Source organism: Notolepis coatsorum (assembly GCF_963971535.1).
Source record: "Notolepis coatsorum genome assembly, chromosome: 1".
Lineage (NCBI taxonomy): Eukaryota > Metazoa > Chordata > Actinopteri > Aulopiformes > Paralepididae > Notolepis > Notolepis coatsorum.
This window is the reverse complement of record NC_140165.1, coordinates 978015-1003671: the sequence shown is the minus strand read 5'-3', so window position 1 is coordinate 1003671 and position 25657 is coordinate 978015. Positions and strand designations below refer to the sequence as shown.

General features: G+C 44.0%; 1 protein-coding gene across 1 annotated transcript in view; it reads right to left on the bottom strand.

The window, feature by feature from the left end:
- Nucleotides 1-24595: 24595 nt before the first annotated feature.
- The window catches only part of pcid2 (PCI domain containing 2), a gene marked incomplete at its 3' end in the record, with an annotated part of 23495 nt that continues 22433 nt past the window's right edge, over nucleotides 24596-25657 (bottom strand). The window contains exon 12 of the mRNA XM_084328839.1: nucleotides 24596-24670. Within this exon, the coding sequence (XP_084184965.1) occupies nucleotides 24596-24670 (75 nt within the window). The remainder of the gene's footprint in view (nucleotides 24671-25657) is intronic.

Below are 25657 nucleotides of genomic sequence, written 5' to 3'. Positions count from 1 at the left end.
ACCTTCTGTAGTGTGGTAGTGAAAGGTTAACCTGTAGTGTGGTAGTGAAAGGGTTAACCTTCTGTAGTGTGGTAGTGAAAGGTTAACCTGTAGTGTGGTAGTGAAAGGTTAACCTTCTGTAGTGTGGTAGTGAAAGGTTAACCTTCTGTAGTGTGGTAGTGAAAGGTTAACCTTCTGTAGTGTGGTAGTGAAAGGTTAACCTTCTGTAGTGTGGTAGTGAAAGGTTAACCTGTAGTGTGGTAGTGAAAGGGTTAACCTTCTGTAGTGTGGTAGTGAAAGGGTTAACCTTCTGTAGTGTGGTAGTAAAAGGTTAACCTTCTGTAGTGTGGTAGTGAAAGGGTTAACCTTCTGTAGTGTGGTAGTGAAAGGTTAACCTTCTGTAGTGTGGTAGTGAAAAGGTTAACCTTCTGTAGTGTGGTAGTGAAAGGTTAACCTTCTGTAGTGTGGTAGTGAAAGGTTAACCTTCTGTAGTGTGGTAGTGAAAGGTTAACCTTCTGTAGTGTGGTAGTGAAAAGGTTAACCTTCTGTAGTGTGGCAGTGAAAAGTTAACCTTCTGTAGTGTGGTAGTGAAAGGTTAACCGTCTGTAGTGTGGTAGTGAAAGGGTTAACCTTCTGTAGTGTGGTAGTGAAAGGTTAACCTTCTGTAGTGTGGTAGTGAAAGGGTTAACCTTCTGTAGTGTGGTAGTGAAAGGGTTAACCTTTTGTAGTGTGGTAGTGAAAGGGTTAACCTTATGTAGTGTGGTAGTGAAAGGGTTAACCTTCTGTAGTGTGGTAGTGAAAGGGTCAACCTTCTGTAGTGTGGTAGTGAAAGGTTAACCGTCTGTAGTGTGGTAGTGAAAGGGTTAACCTTCTGTAGTGTGGCAGTGAAAGGGTTAACCTTCTGTAGTGTGGTAGTGAAAGGTTAACCGTCTGTAGTGTGGTAGTGAAAGGGTTAAGCTTCTGTAGTGTGGTAGTGAAAGGGTTAACCTTCTGTAGTGTGGCAGTGAAAGGGTGAAAGGACGTGGTGTTCTATGTCTCACCTTGACTTTGTCTGTTTCACTCATCTTATGCCGTTTTTTTTTTGTTTCGCTGTTGTTGTGCACTTATGAATAAATTATTTAAAAAAAATAAAGTGTGTTGTTATTGTTATTATCAGTGAAACACCCGTGTGGAAAGGGCTCCGTACCGCCGGCCGGCAGAGAGAACCTAGCGGCCTGTTCAGGGGGGCGCTGTCCGTGGCAGGTACACCTTCATCTTCCTCACATCACCACACCTTCCTCTTCCTCACATCACCACACCTTCCTCTTCCTCACATCACTACACCTTCCTCTTCCTCACAGCACTACACCTTCCTCTTCCTCACACCACCACACCTTCCTCTTCCTCACATCACCACACCTTCCTCTTCCTCACATCACCACACCTTCCTCTTCCTCACATCACTACACCTTCCTCTTCCTCACAGCACTACACCTTCCTCTTCCTCACACCACCACACCTTCCTCTTCCTCACATCACCACACCTTCCTCTTCCTCACACCACCACACCTTCCTCTTCCTCACATCACCACACCTTCCTCTTCCTCACACCACCACACCTTCCTCTTCCTCACATCACCACACCTTCCTCTTCCTCACATCACCACACCTTCCTCTTCCTCACATCACCACACCTTCCTCTTCCTCACATCACCACACCTTCCTCTTCCTCACATCACCACACCTTCCTCTTCCTCTCATCACCATTTGCCAACTATGCCCCAAAACTATGGAACACACTACCAACACACATCAGAAACGCCAGCTCTATACACATTTTTAAAGGAAAATTAAAAACGTACCTATACAGTCTAGCTTACAAATAGTTATGGCTTGGAAAAACCTGATGGATCCATGAGGCTAGGATAAGCCTTGTGGACCCAACTTTTTAGATGAAGGAACGGGTACATACGCACACAATACACAACCACTGATGGATCCGTAAGGCTTGGAAAAGTCTTGTGGACCCAACTCTTTAGATGAGGGAACGGGTACATACGCACACAATACACGACCACTGATGGATCCGTAAGGCTTGGATAAGTCCTGTGGACCCAACTCTGGCCACTGACCACATGAGGGAACGGGTACATACGCACACAATACACGGCCACTGATGGATCCATGGGACTTGGAAAAGCACTGTGGACCCAACTATGACCACTGATAAAAACGTAACTACACTAGCGTTATAAGAGCTAAACATTGCTACCTACCATACAAGTGCATTGGTTTAGTGCACTTCCGGTCGCTACTGAGCGGACATGTTTGTGCGGACCTGTTCTCCCAAACTGGTAAGCAAATGACTGTTTTTACGTTATTTTCATTTTTACGTTACTATTATTATTATTATTATTATTATTATTATTATTATTATTATTATTATTATTATTATTATTATTATTATTATTATTATTATTATTATTATTATTATTATTATTATTATTTTTTTTTTTTTTTTTTTTTTTTTTTTTTTTAACATTGATCTTAACTGATCACTGTGACTTTATTGCTTTTATCGTTATATATGCCTATATTTGTGTACAGCACTTTGAGCTACATGACATGTATGAAAGGTGCTTTATAAATACTTACTTACTTACTTACTTACCACACCTTCCTCTTCCTCTCATCACCACACCTTCATCTTCCTCACATCACTATACCTTCCTCTTCCTCACATCACCACACCTTCCTCTTCCTCACATCACCACACCTTCCTCTTCCTCACATCACCACACCTTCCTCTTCCTCACATCACCACACCTTCCTCTTCCTCACATCACCACACCTTCCTCTTCCTCACAGCACTACACCTTCCTCTTCCTCACACCACCACACCTTCCTCTTCCTCACATCACCACACCTTCCTCTTCCTCACATCACCACACCTTCCTCTTCCTCACATCACCACACCTTCCTCTTCCTCACATCACCACACCTTCCTCTTCCTCACATCACTACACCTTCCTCTTCCTCACACCACCACACCTTCCTCTTCCTCACATCACCACACCTTCCTCTTCCTCACATCACCACACCTTCCTCTTCCTCTCATCACCACACCTTCATCTTCCTCACATCACTACACCTTCCTCTTCCTCACATCACCACACCTTCCTCTTCCTCACATCACCACACCTTCCTCTTCCTCACATCACCACACCTTCCTCTTCCTCACATCACCACACCTTCCTCTTCCTCACATCACCACACCTTCCTCTTCCTCACATCACCACACCTTCCTCTTCCTCTCACATCACCACACCTTCCTCTTCCTCACATCACCACACCTTCCTCTTCCTCACATCACCACACCTTCCTCTTCCTCACATCACCACACCTTCCTCTTCCTCTCATCACCACACCTTCATCTTCCTCACATCACTACACCTTCCTCTTCCTCACATCACCACACCTTCCTCTTCCTCACATCACCACACCTTCCTCTTCCTCACATCACCACACCTTCCTCTTCCTCACATCACCACACCTTCCTCTTCCTCACCACACCTTCCTCTTCCTCACATCACCACACCTTCCTCTTCCTCTCACATCACCACACCTTCCTCTTCCTCACATCACCACACCTTCCTCTTCCTCACATCACCACACCTTCCTCTTCCTCACATCACCACACCTTCCTCTTCCTCACATCACCACACCTTCCTCTTCCTCACATCACCACACCTTCCTCTTCCTCACATCACCACACCTTCCTCTTCCTCACAGCACTACACCTTCCTCTTCCTCACATCACCACACCTTCCTCTTCCTCACATCACCACACCTTCCTCTTCCTCACATCACCACACCTTCCTCTTCCTCACATCACCACACCTTCCTCTTCCTCACATCACCACACCTTCCTCTTCCTCACATCACCACACCTTCCTCTTCCTCACATCACCACACCTTCCTCTTCCTCACACATCACTACACCTTCCTCTTCCTCACATCACTACACCTTCCTCTTCCTCACATCACCACACCTTCCCAGGGTTCCCACATTTCAAGGACTTTCAAATACTTTTCCAAGCACTATTTTTCATTTTAAAAAGGGCATTTAATTCACGTTTAAATGCAGTTTTTTATAGAAAAAAATCGGATCCAATATTTATGGCTTAAAAACCCAATTTCCAATTTCAATACAAATGTCTAGATTCAGAACTATTTTATCATGGATGACCAAAACGTTCAATGCGAATGGTTGATTTAATCACTTTTTAAGCACCTTGTAATTTTTTTAGCTGTTTTCAAGGAATTCCAGGCCTTGACTTTTTTTTGTAAAAAAATCAAGCACTTTAAGCACTTCAAGGACCTTGTTGGAACCAAGTTTCACGTTTCTTTATTAGTTGTCATACAAAAATACAGAATACTTTTATATGAAATGCTTCTTTCTGTTTTGCTCCTGAGAGTGTGCGCAGCTAGATAAAAATAGATAAGTAATAAATAAGTATAAAATAAGTATAAAATAGAAGTCAAAAGTACGTAAACAAAAGTGTTCGATATACATATACACACCCTGCCTTCCTCTCTCAGCACTACCTCACAGTGACGCTTTAAGGGGAGACACTACAGGGGTAAAAAAAATTAACTAATAGATATCACAATGAAACTTCCCCAGTTGATTACTTATATTAAGACAAGACTTTTTTGTATTACAAGTTTTCTGAAATTGTATGTTTAAATATGCAAATGAGGCATGATCTACTTAAATGGAACTCCCTCCCCCAGTCCATCAGAGACTCCCCTACACTCTCCACCTTCAAAGCTCGCCTCAAAACCCACCTGTTCTCCCTTGCCTTAAACCCCCCCCCCCCTAACCTGATTGATGTCTGTCTCCAGTCTTTTTTTGGGCTTTCATGCTGTCTCCCCTGTTCCCCCCATGGTCATGCCCCTTTTGTTTTTGTTTCTTTGTTGTTTCTTTGTTTTTGTTTTTTTGTTTTCGTTTCTTTGTTTGTACTCGTGCTCCCGACCACTGTCAGCGACTTCGGGTTACTGAGAAGCGATATACAAATTATATGAATTATTATTATTATTAAATATGCACTAATTTGCATATAATTCCAGGACAGAAATCTGAACATTGGATAAAGCCATTTTCAAAATTATAGTTTCATTTTGTTGACATATTAGAGCCAAAGGTTATTACAGAGGGGATTTTGGATATCTCTTTTTATCACTCCATAAATCAGAAAATACTCCATTCAGTCAATTTTTATGGTAAAATTCCATATTTCGCCATGTTTTTAGGAATAAAATGTGATATAAATCAGGGTATGAATGCGATATCAACAAACGCTTCTGTAAATACCTTCAGAACATAGATATGAATAGAACTGGAAGGTTTGGTGTATATGAGTGCTACTGAAGTGGAGATTTCTGGCTCAGAGTATGAGGAAAAACTCTTAAAACAAATTTTTGGGAAAATGCCTTCAAAGTTCTGAAGTTTCTGAAATGTATGTTTATATATGCAAATGAGGCACTTCCCCATTAAATATGTGCACATTTATGGATGCAATAAGGCAAAATGAAGTAAAATAAACAACTAAATGTGTGTTATTGACGTTGTATTGTAACTAGTTTCATAGAAGACATGTTTAGGAAGCAAAATATAACAATCTCAAAATCAACAAAAAAAGTATATTTGCCTATTCACCTGGGGTGTCTCCCTTTAACACGGAGGCTTTGCGGTGACATTTCCCTAATGGAGGCCTTGTGTGGAATGTTTGTGTAGTTGTCTCACATTCAACATGGCCGCCTGTGACCGTTGGTGAAAATAATGCCTCATTTCCGTGCAGTTGGTAGAAGAAACACTGATATTAATGTCCCTCTGTGACTTGTTCCATAATAATGAAACACCATTTTATAAATGAAAAATAAATAAATGTGTTGATAATGTTTCTCATACGTATATAAGACAATATATATATATCAGTGTTTCCCACAGTCTAATTGGTCCCACCACAGTTTTATAATGAACCAACAAAAAGATTATAATTTTTATTTAATTGTTTTATTAATTAAATTTTTTTTTATATATAAAGTTTGCCAATAGGGATGTATCAGTAGTATTGGCAGTGGTAGTAGTCGTAATAGTAATCCAGTATATTTTTTTATTTTCTAAAAAATAAACCAGTTCAACACAGGTAACCACTTTTGCTTCAGTTCTTTGATGGCTCAAATGTCTGCTCTAGTCCAGTGGTTCCCAAACCTCTCCTCGAGACACACCAGCCGGTCCATGTATTTGTTAAATTCCACCACCAGCACGCCTGATTCAACTAATAAAGGGCTAGTTAAGTTGAATCAGGTGTGCTGGTGGTGGAATTTAACAAATACATTGAACGGCTGGGGTGCTTCGAGGAGAGGATTGGGAAGCACTAGTCTAGTCGATTTTGTGTTTTGAGCACAAAGTTCATCATAGATCTAGCCTCTTTATTTTGCCCCCAGACCCCCCTAGAGGGGCCGAGGTTCACCCACCACCACAGTCTCACAAAATCCTGTGGGAAACACTGTATATATATATATATATATATATATCGTATTATATCGAAGAGGGTTGAGTGTAGCCTTGCCTGAAGCCTAGCGAGCCTGATATCTCTCAGAGGGGGTCCTTTAATCACCAAAAAGTACCACAAAGAACCCCAAAATACCACAAAGTATACCCCAAAGTGCCTGGAAATATACCACAAAGTACCCCCAAATATACCCTAAAATACCACAAAGTATACCCCAAATGAATGAATGAATGGATGAATGAATGAATGAATGAAAACTTTATTAACAGATTAACAGATACACAATTGTTAAGGGGATGCAGACCAGAGAAAGACTTTCGTCTCGTTTACATCAGGGTCCCCCATTTTCAATTCATCATGACATTTAGTTTTCAAGTTTCTTTAATAGTTGTCATACAGAAGTACAGAATACTTTCATACAAAATGCTTCTTACTGTTACGCTCCAGAGACTGTGCTAGACAAGATAGTATCAAATAACATAGTATAGCATGTAAATTAGAAGTAGAAAATGAGGTCACAGTGTTCAGTATAGACATATGTACAATGTTCGATGCAGAATAGACGTAACTGAGTTACCATATAATATACAATACTATGCAGTGTACTAATGTACAATATTATATAGTGCAAAGCAGAAATGCAGAAATGGGATGAGGTACAATTTAGGTACAATTTACAGTAAGGTGTACGAGTTGTAGTGCAATCCTTCATCAATAAATATAAAGTGTGGGGAGTGGGTGCTACAGTGTGTTTGTTTAAAGTGAGTGTGTGCTATAAAGTGTGGGGAGTGGGTGCTACAGTGTGTTTGTTTAAAGTGAGTGTGTGCGTGTGGATGTGTGTGCTATGTGCGTTTGATGGTTGTTGTTGTGTAGTGTTCATTGTTCGTTAAGCAGCCTGATGGCCTGGGGATAGAAGCTTCTTCTGAGTCTTTCTGTGCTCGCCTTGAGACTCCGGTATCGCTTGCCTGACCGCAGCAGTTCAAAGAGGCAGTTGTTCGGGTGGCTCGAGTCCTTAATAATTCTCTTAGCCTTCCCCCTGCACCGCTTGTTGTAAATGTTCTGGAGGGTGGGGAGCCCCCCTCCGATTGTGCGTTCGGCTGAACGTGTCACTCTTTGTAGTCTGCTTCGGTCTTGTGCAGTGCTATTCCCAAACCAGGAGGTGATGTTGCCAGTCAGGATGCTCTCTATTGTACATGAGTAGAAGTTCTTAAGGATCTTCTGACTGACTTGGAACTTCCTTAGGCGCCTGAGGAAGTAGAGGCGTTGTCGTGCCTTCTTCACAACACTGTCAATGTGTGTGGTCCATGTCAAGTCCTCGGATATGTAGGCTCCGAGGTACTTAAAGCTGTTGACTCTCTCAACCGGTGCCCCGTCGATGCTGAGGGGGCTGTAGTCCTTGACCCCCGACCTCCTGAAGTCCACAATCATCTCCTTTGTTTTGCTGACGTTCAGGGAGAGGCTGTTTTCCTGGCACCATCCCGCCAGGACCTTGACCTCTTCCAGGTAGGCCCTCTCGTCGTTGGCAGAGATCAGGCCCACCACCACTGTGTCGTCGGCAAATTTGATGATTGTGTTGCTGTCGTGTGTGTACAGGGAGTAGAGGAGGGGACTCAGAACACAGCCCTGGGGGGCCCCTATGTTGAGGGTGATGGATGAGGAGGTGCAGTTGCCTGCTCTCACCACCTGGGGTCTGCCTGTCAGGAAGTCCAAGACCCACTGGCAGAGGTCATAGTTCAAGCCCAGGTCCCTGAGCTTGGCTATGAGTTTGGAGGGGACTATGGTATTGAATGCCGAGCTGTAGTCGATGAATAGCATTCTCACATCACGATCACAACACCAGAGGGAGCTCCACAAATCATGTTAAACCCAGATTCGGCTCAAATAAGGGACTAAACACGTTTCGCAATTATGCCACATCAATGTGGAACGCCCTACCCAAAGCTGTAAAGGAATGTGGATCACTACCCACTTTCAAAACCTCTCTCAAGGGACACCTACGGGAGACTGCAATTCAACACTGGCCCCTGTAAATATCCTAACCCAACCCCCTCCAATGTACAGTCATTTACCTAGTATGGTTTTGTCAATAGTCCAATGTACAATTTTGTTTGTTTGTACAGTGTCTCCCCCCCCCCCCCCTCAATGTACAGTTTTGCTTGTTTATACAGTGTGCCCCCCCCCCCCCCCCCAACCACCTCCAATGTAAATTACCCAGTATGGTTGTCAATATCCCAACGTACCCAACCCCCCCCCCACCCAACCTCCTCCAATGTACAGTTTCTACGTCAAATGTATATACTCCCTTTTCTTGACTCCTTCTGTATCACAAACAGTACTGTATTTGCAAATCTGGTATGTCATAAATGTATAGATGTAGCAGTACTGACGATCTGTATGTCATGTATGTCATATATGTCCTGATGAATTGAAAATGGGGGACCCTGATGTAAACAAGACGAAAGTCTTTCTCTGGTCTGCATCCCCTTAACAATTGTGTGTATTGAGCTGTACTGTATTGTACCCATTCTGCAATCTGTTAATAAAGTTTTCAATCAATCAATCAATCACATAGTTCCCCTGCCTCTTGTCCAGGTGTGATGCTGCTGTGTGCAGCACATGGGCTATGGCGTCCTCCGTGGACCTGTTGGGGCGGTATGCAAATTGCAGGGGGTCCATGTTGATGGGGAGGGAGGAGCAGATGTAGCCCTTTACTAGCTTCTCAAAGCACTTCATGGCTATGGAGGTGAGAGCTACAGGGCGGTAGTCGTTGAGGCAAGCAGGCTTGGATTTTTTGGGTACAGGGATAATGGTGGACTTCTTCAGGCAGGTGGGGATGACAGCCTGTTCTAAGGACAGGTTAAATATGTCAGTGAATACCGGGGCCAGTTGGTCGGCACAGACTTTTAGGACGCGGCCGGGGATGCCATACATTTATGACATACACAACATACATGACATACAAAATAACCTCAAAGTGCCCCAAAGTATATCCCCTCTACCTCTGAGCCAGTATTTTGTGGTACATTGAGGTATACTTTGGGGAACTTTGAGGTTCTTTGGTGTATTTTGTGATACTTTGGGGTATTTTGGGGTACTTTATGGTGATTAGTAGGACCCCTCAGAGGGGAGGAGCCTGATATCTCAAGGTGGGAGGAGTCTGATATCAGAGGGGAGAGGCCTGATATCTCTCAGAGGGGAGGGGCCTGATATCTCTCAGAGGGGAGGGGCCTGATATCTCTCAGAGGGGAGGGGCCTGATATCTCTCAGAGGGGAGGAGTCTGATATCTCTCAGAGGGGAGGGGCCTGATATCGCTCAGAGGGGAGGAGTCTGATATCTCAGAGGGGAGGAGCCTGATATCTCTCAGAGGGGAGGGGCCTGATATCTCAGAGGGGAGGGTCCTGATATCTCTCAGAGGGGAGGAGCCTGATATCTCCAGGTGGGATACATGATGCTCACGCTCCTGCCCCCCGTCCTCAGGTGTCTGTGGTGGGCAGCCAGGGGGAGGAGCTGTGTGGGGGCGTGGTCCTCGGCAGGCGGTCCGTGCTGACCTCCGCGCAGTGTCTCTTCATGGGCCGAGGACCCCACGCCCGACCTTCGACCTTCCACGTCCACGCTGGTGAGTACCCCCCCCCCCCCCAATCCTGACAGATTAGTTGTTTAAGAACTCGTGTTATACACCTACAGACCTTTTCAGTAGTGGAATGTCGTCGCTAGGGGAACAGCAAGTGCACTTCCTGTCAGATATTAATATTAGCAAACACTGCGACAGGAAATGAACTTGGAACCCGTTCAGAATGTTTGAACATTTCTATAAATCATGTATCATCATGTAACCATGATGCGTCTTTGCGACCCATTCTCCCACAGGGAGGAGGGGGAGAGAGAAGAGAGGTAGAGGTAGAGAGGTATAGAGAGAGAGGTAGAGAGATAGGTAGGAGAGAGAGAGAGAGTGAGAGAGAGAGAGAGAGAGAGAGAGAGAGAGAGAGGTAGAGAGAGAGAGGTAGAGAGGGAGGGGTAGAGGGAGAGAGGTAGAGAGAGAGAGAGGTAGAGAGAGAGTGAGAGGTAGAGAGAGAGAGAGTGAGAGGTAGAGAGAGAGAGGTGAGAGAGAGAGAGGTAGAGAGAGAGTGAGAGGTAGAGAGAGAGAGGTAGAGAGAAAGAGGTAGAGAGAGAGTGAGAGGTAGAGAGAGAGAGGTAGAGGTAGAGAGAGAGTGAGAGGTAGAGAGAGAGGTAGAGGTAGAGAGAGAGAGAGAGAGAGAGAGAGAGAGAGAGAGAGAGAGAGAGAGAGAGGAGAGGGAGGTAGGAGAGAGAGGTAGAGAGAGAGTGAGAGGTGAGAGAGAGAGGTAGAGGTAGAGAGAGAGGTAGAGAGAGAGTGAGAGGTAGAGAGAGGTAGAGAGAGAGAGGTAGAGGTAGAGAGAGAGGTAGGAGAGAGAGAGGGAGAGGGAGAGGGAGGGGTAGAGGAAGAGAGAGAGGTAGAGAGAGAGAGAGAGAGAGGTAGAGAGGTAGAGAAAGGGGGGGAGAGAGAGAGAGGTAGAGAGAAAGGGGGAGCGAGAGAGGTAGAGAGAGAGAGAGAGAGAGAGAGAGAGAGGTAGAGAGAAAGGGGGAGTGAGAGAGGTAGAGAGAGAGAGGTAGAGAGACATTAGATAAAAGAATGACGATATTGATTGACCCACCTGTGCTCCCTCTGTTCTCCCCGCGTCCGACAAGGTGACCGGACTGAAGCCGTGCCGTGGGCGTCCTCCGTCCAGGCCTGGTACATGCACGGCCGCTACAGGGAGGGGCGCCAGGACGACGACCTGGTCCTCCTCCAATTGGCCAGGCCCCTTCCCTTCGGCCCCGCCCTCTTCCAACTCTGCCTGCCCACCAAGGACTTCAGCGAGAACGTCCTGATGCGCCCGGGCCGGCCGGGGCTCACGGCCCACAGCTCCGCACGCCGCTACTTGGCCTACATGAGCCTGGAGGAGTGCCGGCGCACGCCGAGCGTCTCCCACCCCCTCAGCAACAAGATGTTCTGCATGAGGAGCTGGGGCGCGCCGCCGGGGGAGAGCCAGGGCCAGGGGGGGCGCGACGGGGGGCCGGAGGAGAGCCAGGGCGAGGGGGGGCGCGACGGGGGGCCGGAGGAGAGCCAGGGCGAGGGGGGGCGCGACGGGGGGCCGGAGGAGAGCCAGGGGGAGGGGGGCGCAGCGGGGGACAGATCCCACAGGCGACGCAGCGTCAACAGGGAAACGGAACCCGGATCCAAAATGGAACCCGGATCCAAAATGGAACCCGGATCCAAAATGGAACCCAGATCCAAAATGGAACCCAGATCCAAAATGGCCGACACAATTCCGCCGACACCGAAGCGGGTTCGGTTCGGAGGATGGTGGCGGCGGCGCCGTCGAGCCTGTGGACGGTCGCTGCTACGGGGGGCTGTTGCCCGGGACCCCCATGACCACGGAGTGGCGAGGGACGGTGTTTCTGACGGGGGTGCAGCTGTCGCCCTCTCCCGGTGACTGCGGTGGGGGGGGGGCGGGGGGTAGGGACGGCGTGGTGGTGTTCACCAAACTGTCCCGCTACCTGCCCTGGATCCAACAGAGGCTGGAGTTGGCCGAGGAGGCGGAGGCGACGCAAGCCAGAGAGTATCCCAGCGAGCGCTAGCCAGAGACCCCCCCCCCTCGACCCTTTGAACTTTAACCCCTTTTTAAACTATACCTGGTTCCAGAGCGAGGTCAAGCAGCTATTTAAAATCACTTAACCCTTTCACCGCCACACGACAAAAGGGTTAACCCTTTCACTTCCACACTACAGACGGCTAACCTTTTGTAGTGTGGCAGTGAAAGGGCTAACCTTCTGTAGTGTGGCAGTGAAAGGGCTAACCTTCTGTAGTGTGGCAGTGAAAGGGCTAACCTTCTGTAGTGTGGCAGTGAAAGGGCTAACCTTCTGTAGTGTGGCAGTGAAAGGGCTAACCTTCTGTAGTGTGGCAGTGAAAGGGCTAACCTTCTGTAGTGTGGCAGTGAAAGGGCTAACCTTCTGTAGTGTGGCAGTGAAAGGGCTAACCTTCTGTAGTGTGGCAGTGAAAGGGCTAACCTTCTGTAGTGTGGCAGTGAAAGGGCTAACCTTCTGTAGTGTGGCAGTGAAAGGGCTAACCTTCTGTAGTGTGGCAGTGAAAGGGCTAACCTTCTGTAGTGTGGCAGTGAAAGGGCTAACCTTCTGTAGTGTGGCAGTGAAAGGGCTAACCTTCTGTAGTGTGGTAGTGAAAGGGCTAACCTTCTGTAGTGTGGCAGTGAAAGGGCTAACCTTCTGTAGTGTGGCAGTGAAAGGGCTAACCTTCTGTAGTGTGGCAGTGAAAGGGCTAACCTTCTGTAGTGTGGCAGTGAAAGGGTTAACCTTCTGTAGTGTGGCAGTGAAAGGGCTAACCTTCTGTAGTGTGGCAGTGAAAGGGCTAACCTTCTGTAGTGTGGTAGTGAAAGGGCTAACCTTCTGTAGTGTGGCAGTGAAAGGGTCGACCTTCTGTAGTGTGGTAGTGAAAGGGTTAATAAAGTCTTGAAGCTCGCTACCCACCTCTCACCTCGCAAAGAAAGAAAGGAAACTTAGGACGAGGAAAATGTTTTGGACGTCTTACATAATCCCTCAACTCCAAATGGAGTCGGAATCACCTGCACCCTACATGGGTACCTGCCCCCCCCCCCCCCCCCCCCCCCCCCCCCCCCCCCCCCCCACTGGTACTGGGAACAAGCACCCTTGTAATCCTACTGAACTTTAGAAAAAACACACTTCTCTGTGCTCCCAGGAATGTCTGGTCTTCACTAGGGATGCACTGATCCGATATTGGTATCGGTCGCCGATATCAGTAAAATAGCTGGATCGGGTATCGGTCACAAATATATATACCACACTACAGATTTTTTGTTTTTTTATATAATAAATAAAATAAGAAATAACCATTCAGTACATTTATATCTATGTGTTAATTTGTTACATTTAGTTTCACTAAGTTATGAAAGTAATGTTTTAAGTCGAGCCTGATGTTGCCTTGTTGCACAAAAGAATGATCCCAGTCTCTTCCACACAGTGACAGTGAGGCGTACAGTTTATTAATTGAATGAATGACGTTTATTTTCTGTCTTTGTTTACAACAAATCAAAAACACACTTGTGATCCTTTACAATTCTTAAAAACAAAATATATTTTAATATAAAAAAAAAAAAAACGTGGATTACATTTTTTTTTAGTTTTTTGTAAAACAAATTTGGACAATGGGTATCGGATCCGTATCGGTATTGGCCGATACCCAAACCCAGGTATCGGTATCGGGACTGAAAAAGTCGGATCGGTGCGTCCCTAGTCTTCACTAGGGATGAGTTAGAATTTTCGAATAGTCGTGCCAGGCTGGATTTTCATGTCGGAGTAGAAAAATATAGATTTTTTCTTTTTTATATATATATTTTATTTAGAGGCAGCCGAATTTTCATAGCCTAATAATTGATCTAAAAGATGCACATGCTACTGGTTCTGTTTGTGTATTAAAACCGCTTGATAGGCCGATGCAATGCTGTTATTATTATAGGCTACGATGGTGAACGGTGTCATTTTGATTTATTGTCCGTCCGCTGAGCCGATCAACGTTCTGAAGGATTATCTGAAGTGGCTATTTATGTACAATACCCTTTGATTTTAATGATCCATTGTATTAAAAAGAATAACTGAATTTAACTGAAACTGAACATTTTAACTGAATTTAAACTGAAACAGAGGTTACAATTTTTGAATATTCGGTCAGAACAGTAGACTATTCGAAAATGAGGGAACTTTATATTTTTTTACTCCACTACATTTATCTGAACCCATCAGTTACTAGTTACTTTGAAGTAAAAGATTTTGCATAGAAAACGTGGTTATAACACAGAATATGAACAATGACTCTACATCTGCTCTCCCCTATTCCTATTGGACTGCTAATTGATATAGCCTATATATCTCTCTACTTCCTTGCTTATTTGTTTATGTATATATATATTTCTTAAATTTGTTCTTTCTTTCTCTTTTATTTCCTTTATTATTATTATTATTATTATATATTTTTTTTCTCTTTCTTTTCTCCTTTTTATAATGATATCATTATTGATTATTATCTTCACGGGACACATGGCTAGCTGACAAGTTGCCAAAATGATAGAACGGAGCAATGGGCTCCGGTTATGTGCTGTCTTAATGTTGCTTGTTGTCTTGTTTGTCTGTACCCTTCCCTTAGTGTCTCCTCCTCCCTGTTCAACAACAACTTTAAATGTTCCTCCCTCTTTCCCTTCTCCCCCCCAATATATCTACACCAAACGCGCAGACACAACCATATGCATACACACACATGCAAATACAGGCACTTGTATGCGCATATATATGCACACTCTCGTGCGCGACCATACACACATACTGTATATACACACAAACACTAAATGCTTCCTATTAAATTTATAACATGGAATATTCGAGGGGCTGGCTCACAGGCTAAATTAATTAAAATCATGAACCACCTAGTGGAACTAGAAGCAGACATCGGTCTATTACAGGAAACCCACCAAGCAGAATCCGACCATCAAAAATTTAAATCTGTACATTTCCCTCAAACCTTCTCAGCAACATATAATTCAAAGCAAAGAGGAGTTTCCATTTTAATTAATAAACGACTGCCACTCACTCACAATTTCACATTTTCAGACCCAGAGGGTCGTTTCATCATTGTCAACTGCTCTGTTTTTAATCACAACATGACCATTGCCAGTATTTACGGTCCTAATGCTGATGACCCCACTTTTTTTCACTCTTTCTTCTCAGCACTAAGTAATCACTCCAACTCAACTATCAAGTCAAGTCAAGTCAAGTCAAGAGTTTTATTTGTCACGACATACGGATATGCAATGAAATGCGGGTGGTCTTGCCCGCAACGATGTGCAATTGGTACAACATATAACATATAATAGAATCCAAAATATATACAAAAAATGTGTGCAATAAAATTGTGCAATAACAGGTAGCAGGTAACAATAAATTTGTGCAATGACGGGTAACAGTTGACAGTTAACAGTAGTAATAATAGTAGTGCAATACACTGTTACTGTTGCTAATACTAATTTAAAGTGGCCTTTCTTTTGGCAATAAGTGAGGGTGCGTGCGGCCTGAGTGTGTGCCCGCTCATGCTAAAGTGTTACAGTGGTACTCAATGTTCATTGTTCATGGCTCTGATGGCCTGGGGGAAGAAGCTGAGCCTAAGCCGCTCTGTCCTAGTAGCTGGGGTTCGCAGGCGTCTGCCTGACCTCAGCAGCTGGAACAGGCTGTTATTGGGGTGGTGAGGGTCTTTCATTATCCTGCAGGCTCTGGATTTGCACCTCTTGTTGTATAGAACCTGCAGGGGAGGTAGTGCAATACCCGTGGTACGCTCGGCTGAGCGCACCACTCTCTGTAGGGCCTTCTTGTCTTGTGCCGTGCTGTTTCCATACCAGGCAGTGATGTTTCCGGTCAAGATGCTCTCTACAGCTCCTGAGTAGAAGGACTGGAGTATCTTCCCCGATACTCTGAACTTCCTTAACTGTCTCAGGTGGTAGAGGCGCTGTTTCGCCTTCTTTACTACTGTGTCTATGTGTGTTGACCATGTCAGATCCTCTGAGATGTGGACCCCCAGGTACTTAAAGCTGCTCACCCTGTCCACGGTAGCCCCGTTAATCATCAGTGGTGTGTGTGTCTCCTGCTGTCCTCTCCTATAGTCCACGATCACCTCATAATTGGAGGTGACTTCAACACAGTTATTAATCCCACTATTGACAGAACAAGCAAATCAAGAAATTGGCATTCCACTGACACACTGAAACAATATATGACGGATTTTGGTCTTGGCGACAGCTGGCGCACAAGCCATCCCTCCTCTAAAGAGTATACACATTTCTCACATGTCCATAAGTCTCTCTCTCGAATTGATTTCTTTCTTACCAGCAATTCAATCCAACCAGACATCTGTGATTCTAAAATCCATCCCATTACAATCAGTGACCATGCACCTGTTTCCCTCACTCTAAATACTAATCACCCCAAACCACCTTCCCAGAGATGGCGCTTCAACACATCACTGCTGGAAGACCCTGAATTCGACACATATTTCAAGAAAGAGTGGACATCCTTGATGGAAACGAATGACTCTCCAGAAATTTCATCCACATTACTATGGGAAACGGCCAAAGCAGTATTGAGAGGAAACATCATATCATATTCATCACATAAGAAAAAAAAAGATCTCCAATTTGAAAATAATCTGAAACAAAAAATAGAGGAATTAAATAATGCATATGTTAATGACCCTAATGAATCAATTTTGAGGGATTTACGCAAATTACAATTTCAGCTTAATGAAATACAAAATAAAAAAACTAAATTTTTGATACAGAGATTAAGACAGGACCACTTTAAACACAACAATAAATCTGGAAAATATCTAGCCAACCAACTAAAAAAAACAAAGAAAAATCAATTATACTTGCAGTAAAAGACTCAGCAGGGAAGACGCTGAGAGCACCTCAAGAGATCAACGACACATTTAAAATGTTTTATAGTAAATTATACACACCTGACATTAATCCAAGCACTGCTGATATGGACGCCTTCCTCGATGCTATAAATCTTCCCCAAATATCCAAAGAGCATGCACAATCACTGGACAATCCATTAACCTTAACTGAATTCCACAAAGCATTACTTCAGATGCCCAACAATAAATCCCCAGGACCCGACGGCTTCCCTGCTGAATTCTTCAAACATTTCTGGTCAACAATATCGCCACTATTCATAAGGATGGCTAATGAAATAAAACATACCTCCAGAATCCCCCCACACATGAACACAGCACTCATCTCACTACTGCTCAAGCCGGACAAAGACCCAACCCTACCCTCTAGCTACCGCCCCCTCACTGATCAACACAGATATTAAAATAATAACTAAAGCGCTAACCACCAGACTGGAAACAGTCATATCCACCCTAATTCACCCCGACCAAACAGGATTTATTAAAGGACGCCTCGGGTCAAATAACATGCGCAGATTATTCCATCCAATGAATATAATCAAACAACAAAACCTTGATGTAATAATCACCTCACTAGATGCAGAAAAAGCTTTTGATAGAGTAAACTGGTCATTTTTATTCCGGACATTGCAAAAATTTGGTTTCGGAGAGTCGTTTATTCATTGGATTAAAACACTATACACGTCACCCAGGGCCACTGTTACTACTAACGGACTAACATCACAAAGCTTCACACTTCACAGGGGAACCAGGCAGGGATGTCCACTCTCCCCCTCTCTTTTTGCCCTTTTTATTGAACCTCTCGCAGCAGCAATCAGACAAAATGATGATATCAAAGGAATCATTACACACAATACTCACCATAAGATCAGCCTCTATGCAGACGATGTGTTGTTATACCTACAGGAACCAACCAATTCACTACAAGCAACTACCAAACTCATAGACTCCTTCTCTAAAATATCAGACTACGCTATAAATTGGTCAAAGTCAATCATCTTGCCATTGTGGGGGGGTGATAGGAGTCCTGCAGCTCAGAGCCCATCCTTCCCCTTCCCCTCAGGGAATATCAGATATCTAGGAATCAACATTTCACCCAGACTGTCAGAGTTATTTCAACTCAATTTCATCCCACTGTTTCAACTCCCTGGACTCCACCATTACTAAGTTTTACTGGAAGAATAAAAAAGCAAGAATTAAGTTAACCACCCTTAAAAAAAACAAAAAACAAGGAGGACTTGAAGCACCTAACTTTCTCAACTATTATCTGGCCAACCAATTAATATACATCTACAAATGGATTCACCCTACCCAACAATACAACCCCTGGGATGACATTGAGAAGGACATGTGCATGGAAATCTTACCAGAAGATCTGCCATTCTTTAGCACAAGCATAAAACATCACTCTTGTTTTAGGAATACAGTCATTTCCACAACTCTGACAGCCTGGTGGAAAGCCAACAAAATCACTGGTAACACACTAACCCCCTGTAAATACACACCAATCTGGCACAACCCTGACTTTCAACTCGGCAAATCACCCATACACTTCCCAGCTTGGAAACAAAAAGGCATTACTCATCTTCACCACATCTTCACAGACAACAGCCTAATCACGTATCAAGATTTGACTGAAGGATACGGCATTGGGACAGACCAACACTTCCAATTTCTACAGCTGAAATCAATTTTGAAATAAAAAATTAACACTACACAGAATGATCTTGAACCACCTCCAATTATATTAGCAATGAATAAAATAACATCACAGAGGAAAATATTTTCAAAAATATATAAAATACTGGCAAGCGCAGACACTACATTCCATCTCCCCTTCACAAAATGGGAACAGGACTTGGCTTTCTCTCCCAATGCCGTATCCTGGGAACAAATTTGCACCAACACATTCACAATGACTAACAACACTAACCTTCAATTAATCCAATATAAGGTGTTACACAGAGTACATATCACACAGCACAGGATGTTTCAAATGGGATTTGCAAGCACAGATGTATGCTCCCATTGCACCCTCAACACCCCAGACAACTATTTCCATGCCACCTGGCTCTGCCCACCTGTTCTAGACTTCTGGAATTCCGTCATCAATACACTATCCCGGGTCATGAGCTGCATCATTCCTCTCTCCCCCTCCCTCTGCCTACTTGGGGATACTACTGCTATCAATTTATTAGTCCAGAACACCAAACCCCTACTCGTTTCTCTAGCTGTTGCCAAGAAAACTATCCTCTTAAACTGGAAGACAAGAAAAAAGGTGAATACTGGCCAATGGTTAGGCCTTCTCTCAAATTACATATCACAGGAAACAATCTCAACCGTGGATCACATCGAAGTCTCACAATTTAATAACATCTGGAAATTGCTTGTGGATAATCTAGGCTCCCAATCATAGGAGATTGACCTGTGAGCTAGGGGTGGACGGTATGGTCTAAAATGTATATCACGGTATAATTTGAAGCATAGACGGTAACGGTATATATCACGGTATCATCGTTTTTGATAAAAAAAATGTTTATTTTATTTTATATATTTATTTTTTTATTTTTTTATAAAATATATATATTATATAATTAGACTTGTACTTGTATTATCTGCGAGACATCGCCACCACGCAACAAGCTCCACTGTCTGTGTGTACTCTAGTAGCCTCCAGCTACGGCCAGGATTCTCCGGAGCTGCACCTGGACCTATACTCGAGTAGCCTCGAGCAGAGCTACGGCCAGGATTCTCCGGCACTGCACCTGGACCCTATTGGCATAACGTTACTTAACTGTGCTCAGCAAGCCCTCAGCTCGAATACGCATCGAATCAGTGTTATAAGACATTGATATCAGGAGCTATCTGTAGCTACTGCTAGCCGGATATATAACGTTAATACAACGCCTCAGTGAATTATTTAGTTCAATGGGACATTTCGTTTTGAACGGTGAACTAACTTGCGCTAACGTGAGCTAACAGGTAGCATACACGTCTCTACTAGACTTTGTGGAGCGTTTGTTGATGTCAGGAGCTATCGGTAGCTGGCCGACTAGATACCGTACGGTTAGACAATGCCTCATCATGTATTAAACTAAAAGTGAATAGTTGACTGGGTCATTTTGTAACGGTAGCTAAGCTAACGTTAGCTCAGGGAGACGCCGCCGTCCTCCCACTAGACTACTAGACCCGTGTTTACATGCGTGCGGTAGGGGCTGGCACGCCCACTGCGCGAAGCCTCCTAAATAACTTTTTCCAGTTCGCACATATCTATTATCTATGACTAATTCTATCTATTTTTAGGGGCAAATGCGAGTGAAATAGCTGTGGTTACATGACGTCATTGCTATTTTAGAGCTGCCCTACCGGTTACACGGTATAGTCAAAATCCATACCGTAGAGCAAATTCATACCGTTTATACCGTATACCGTTTATACCGTCAGTGTGAGCCATCCACTCCATAACCCACCCTTCTCTCAATCCCCCTCTACTTTACTTACTCCCCTCTCTGCCCCCCCCCCTTTCCCTTGTCATGTGTATTCGTTGTTGTCCTTCATTGTCCTTAGTTGTAATTTGTTTGTCAATATCTAGTCTGAGTTCCCCCCCTCCGATAGGGCAATGAAATATATATTTTTTAATATTTTTCTTATTTTACTACACTTTTTATTTAATTTTGTACTGTAAATAATTAAAACGTATAATAAATAATAAAGTTGTCCCCCGAAGAGGGGGGGGGTGGATGGAGTGCCCTCAAAAAAGGGCCGGGAAAAAAGCTAAAAAGAAAAAGAAAAATTACTGTATCTACAAATCCTTCTGTTTAATCATCTTCCCTTTATTCATTTGCTTAGATTTTTTGTACACATGATCTCAATAAGGTGGTGAATGAGCTCAGTGAGCATTTTCTCCTACCCGTATCAATTTTTGATCAAAGATGCAAAAATCATAAATCATAATTTATAAAAAAAATAAATAAATAAACGTGGTTAAAATGTATGAAGATTATGTACTTTCACAGAGGACATAATCAGAGCAGCATAACTGGACGACATACCTTTAACATAACTAGAGATGATATTGGCATTAAAATGTAATATCGGAAATTATCTGTATCTGTTTTGAAAAAAATTATCTGGGGGGGGGGTGGGAGGCTTTAACAAAAACAAGGTTATGTACTGTACATGCATACAAGTAAATAAAATGCAAAATTACAGTAGCAATAGTATACAAGGAAAATTACAATAAATAAGGGAGAGAAGGAAAGAGCGAGATCGAAAAAGAGAGGGAGTGAGAACCAGAGGGAGAGAGAAGAAAAGGGGAGATGCACAGATAATGTTTACATTTAGAAAGCCTTGTTGAATGCATCCAGTGAAATTAACCCAACCCTTTTATTGTCAAAAGTATGCATAATGTTGTGTTAATTCCACGACAAGAGATATGTGATGTTAGTTACCTGAAATTATCTTTTTTTTGGGGGGGGGGGGGGGGGGGGGGGGTGGGGGGGACCCTGCATATATCGGTATCGGTTGATAGCGGATAGAGTTGGACAATATCGGTATATCGGATATCGGTAAAAAGGCCAATATCGAACATCCCTAAACATAACCAATAGAGGTCAATGCATCGAGGATTGAGCGCTCCCAAACACTGGAAACGTCATGTAGAATGCATACTTTTAGATCAAATATAGACAAATACTTCTCTACTTTTACTTAAGTAGAATTTGAATGGAGGACTTTTACTGTTACCAGAGTACGTGTTTATCTGGGTATTTCTGCTTCTACTTCAGTAAAAAGGACCTGTGTACTTCTTCCACCGCTGTATTCAGGTTTGTCGTTTGTCAGGATCAGCCGACACGTCGGACCCATGATGACGTAAGAAGTGTATCCTGGCTCCTGCGGAACCTTTTACTGTGGAAACAATGTTGATGTTTCTGGGGACGGGGACGCGGACCGGACGGCGACCTGCGACCTGTGACCTGCGCACGCTCAGTCTGCCTTCGACGGATGTTCCTGGAGAAACACTGCGGAGTGTAATGATAGAATAACCCGGGTATTAACCCTTTCACTGCCACACTACAGGAGGTTAACCCTTTCACTACCACACTACCAAATGGTCAACCCTTTCACAGCGACAATACAGAAGGTTAACCCTTTCACTGCCACACGACAAAGGGTTAACCCTTTCACTACCACACTACAGAAGGTTAACCCTTTCACGACCACACTACCAAATGGTTAACCCTTTCACTGCCACACAACAAAGGGTTAACCCTTTCACAACCACACAACAGAAGGTTAACCCTTTCACTACCACTACAGGTTAACTTTTCACTACCACATTACAGAAGGTTAACCCTTTCACTACCACACTACAGAAGGTTAACCTTTCACTACCACACTACAGCAGGTTAACCCTTTCACTACCACACTACAGAAGGTTAACCTTTCACTACCACACTACAGAAGGTTAACCCTTTCACTACCACTACAGAAGGTTAACCCTTTCACTACCACTACAGAAGGTTAACCCATTCACAACCACACTACCAAATGGTTAACCCTTTCACTGCCACACAACAAAGGGTTAACCCTTTCACTACCACACTACAGAAGGTTAACCCTTTCACAACCACACTACAGAAGGTTAACCTTTCACTACCACACTACAGAAGGTTAACCCTTGCACTACCACACTACAGAAGGTTAACCTTTTCACTACCACACAACAGAAGGTTAACCTTTCACTACCACACTACAGAAGGTTAACCCTTTCACTACCACACTACAGAAGGTTAACCTTTCACTACCACACTACATACGGTTAACCCTTTCACTACCACACTACAGAAGGTTAACCCTTTCACAACCACACTACAGAAGGTTAACCTTTCACTACCACACTACAGAAGGTTAACCCTTTCACTACCACACTACAGAAGGTTAACCCTTTCACTACCACACTACAGAAGGTTAACCCTTTCACTACCACACTACAGGTTAACCTTTCACTACCACACTACAGAAGGTTAACCCTTTCACTACCACACTACAGAAGGTTAACCCTTTCACTACCACTACAGGTTAACTTTTCACTACCACATTACAGAAGGTTAACCCTTTCACTACCACACTACAGAAGGTTAACCTTTCACTACCACACTACAGCAGGTTAACCCTTTCACTACCACACTACAGAAGGTTAACCTTTCACTACCACACTACAGAAGGTTAACCCTTTCACTACCACTACAGAAGGTTAACCCTTTCACTACCACTACAGAAGGTTAACCCATTCACAACCACACTACCAAATGGTTAACCCTTTCACTGCCACACAACAAAGGGTTAACCCTTTCACTACCACACTACAGAAGGTTAACCCTTTCACAACCACACTACAGAAGGTTAACCTTTCACTACCACACTACAGAAGGTTAACCCTTGCACTACCACACTACAGAAGGTTAACCCTTTCACTACCACACAACAGAAGGTTAACCTTTCACTACCACACTACAGAAGGTTAACCCTTTCACTACCACACTACAGAAGGTTAACCTTTCACTACCACACTACATACGGTTAACCCTTTCACTACCACACTACAGAAGGTTAACCCTTTCACAACCACACTACAGAAGGTTAACCTTTCACTACCACACTACAGAAGGTTAACCCTTTCACTACCACACTACAGAAGGTTAACCCTTTCACTACCACACTACAGAAGGTTAACCCTTTCACTACCACACTACAGGTTAACCTTTCACTACCACACTACAGAAGGTTAACCCTTTCACTACCACACTACAGAAGGTTAACAAGAGTTTTTCTTTTTGTATTTGATGACGTCGGCGTAAACAGGGTCTATACTGTATGAGATGTCGAGTTCACATTCGCCAATTCACCCCTGCCCCCTTTTCTTGATCCACCAATCACAACGAGGGAAGCGACAGTCTGATTGGAGGATCAAGTCTCACCATATCCTGAATAAAGTCAACGCACTCTACTTCACAAAGAAGCCGACTCTTGCTTTTTCTTTATCGGAAAACTGAACACAGTTGTTGTATTATGTACCTGTGTTATTATCGTAACTGTGTGTTCATTCTCTTCTCTTTCTCTTCTCTACCATTAGTTCTAAAAATAAAAGTCATCAGCACAAGCTGTACAAACCATAGTCAAGTTTTATTCAACATTTTTACAGTAAAAAAACAAACAAGACATTTACACTGTGTGTACGTTGTGGGTACTGTAGTCTTAAGAGATGGAGGACAGAGGGGGGTTGTGGGTAATGTAGTCTTAAGTGATGGAGAACAGAGTGCGGTTGTGGGTAATGTAGTCTTAAGTGATGGAGGACAGAGTGCGGTTGTGGGTAATGTAGTCTTAAGTGATGGAGGACAGAGTGCGGTTGTGGGTAATGTAGTCTTAAGTGATGGAGGACATATGGGGGTTGTGGGTAATGTAGTCTTAAGTGATGGAGGACAGAGGGGGTTTGTGGGTAATGTAGTCTTAAGTGATGGAGGACAGAGGGGGGAAGGGGTTCTGCTTGCTGACCACCAGCTTCTGATCAGTCATCAGCACAAGCTGTACAAACCATAGTCAAGTTTTATTCAACATTTTTACAGTAAAAAAACAAACAAGACATTTACACTGTGTGTACGTTGTGGGTACTGTAGTCTTAAGAGATGGAGGACAGAGGGGGGGTTGTGGGTAATGTAGTCTTAAGTGATGGAGAACAGAGTGCGGTTGTGGGTAATGTAGTCTTAAGTGATGGAGGACAGAGTGCGGTTGTGGGTAATGTAGTCTTAAGTGATGGAGGGACAGAGTGCGGTTGTGGGTAATGTAGTCTTAAGTGATGGAGGGACATATGGGGGTTGTGGGTAATGTAGTCTTAAGTGATGGAGGACAGAGGGGGTTTGTGGGTAATGTAGTCTTAAGTGATGGAGGACAGAGGGGGGAAGGGGGTTCTGCTTGCTGACCACCAGCTTCTGATGCTGATGGGAGATATAACCTTTGATGTGGCCCTGAGAGAGAGAGAGAGAGAGAGAGATAGAGATAGAGATAGAGACAGAGACAGAGAGAGAGAGAGAAGAGAGAGAGAGAGAGAGAGAGAGAGAGAGAGAGAGAGAGAGAGAGAGAGAGAGAGAGAGAGAGAGAGACAGAGATAGAGACAGAGACAGAGAGAGAGACAGAGACAGAGAGAGAGAGAGAGAGAGAGAGAGAGAGACAGGGAGAGGGGGGGGGAGGGAGAGAGAGAGATAGAGATAGAGATAGAGAGAGAGATAGAGAGAGAGATATAGATAGATAGAGATAGAGAGAGAGAGATAGAGAGAGAGGTAGAGATAGAGAGGTAGAGAGAGGGGGAGATAGGTATAGAGAGACAGGTAGAGCGAGAGAGGTAGAGGTAGAGAGAGGTAGAGAGAGGGGGGAGGAAGGGGAGGGGGAGAGAGAGAGAAGGGTAAAGAGAGAGAGGGGGAGGAGAGAGGGAGAGATAAACATTAGATCAGAGGAGATACTGAACGCATGTGTGTGTGTGTCTCTGTGTGTGTGTGTGTGTGTGTGTCTCTGTGT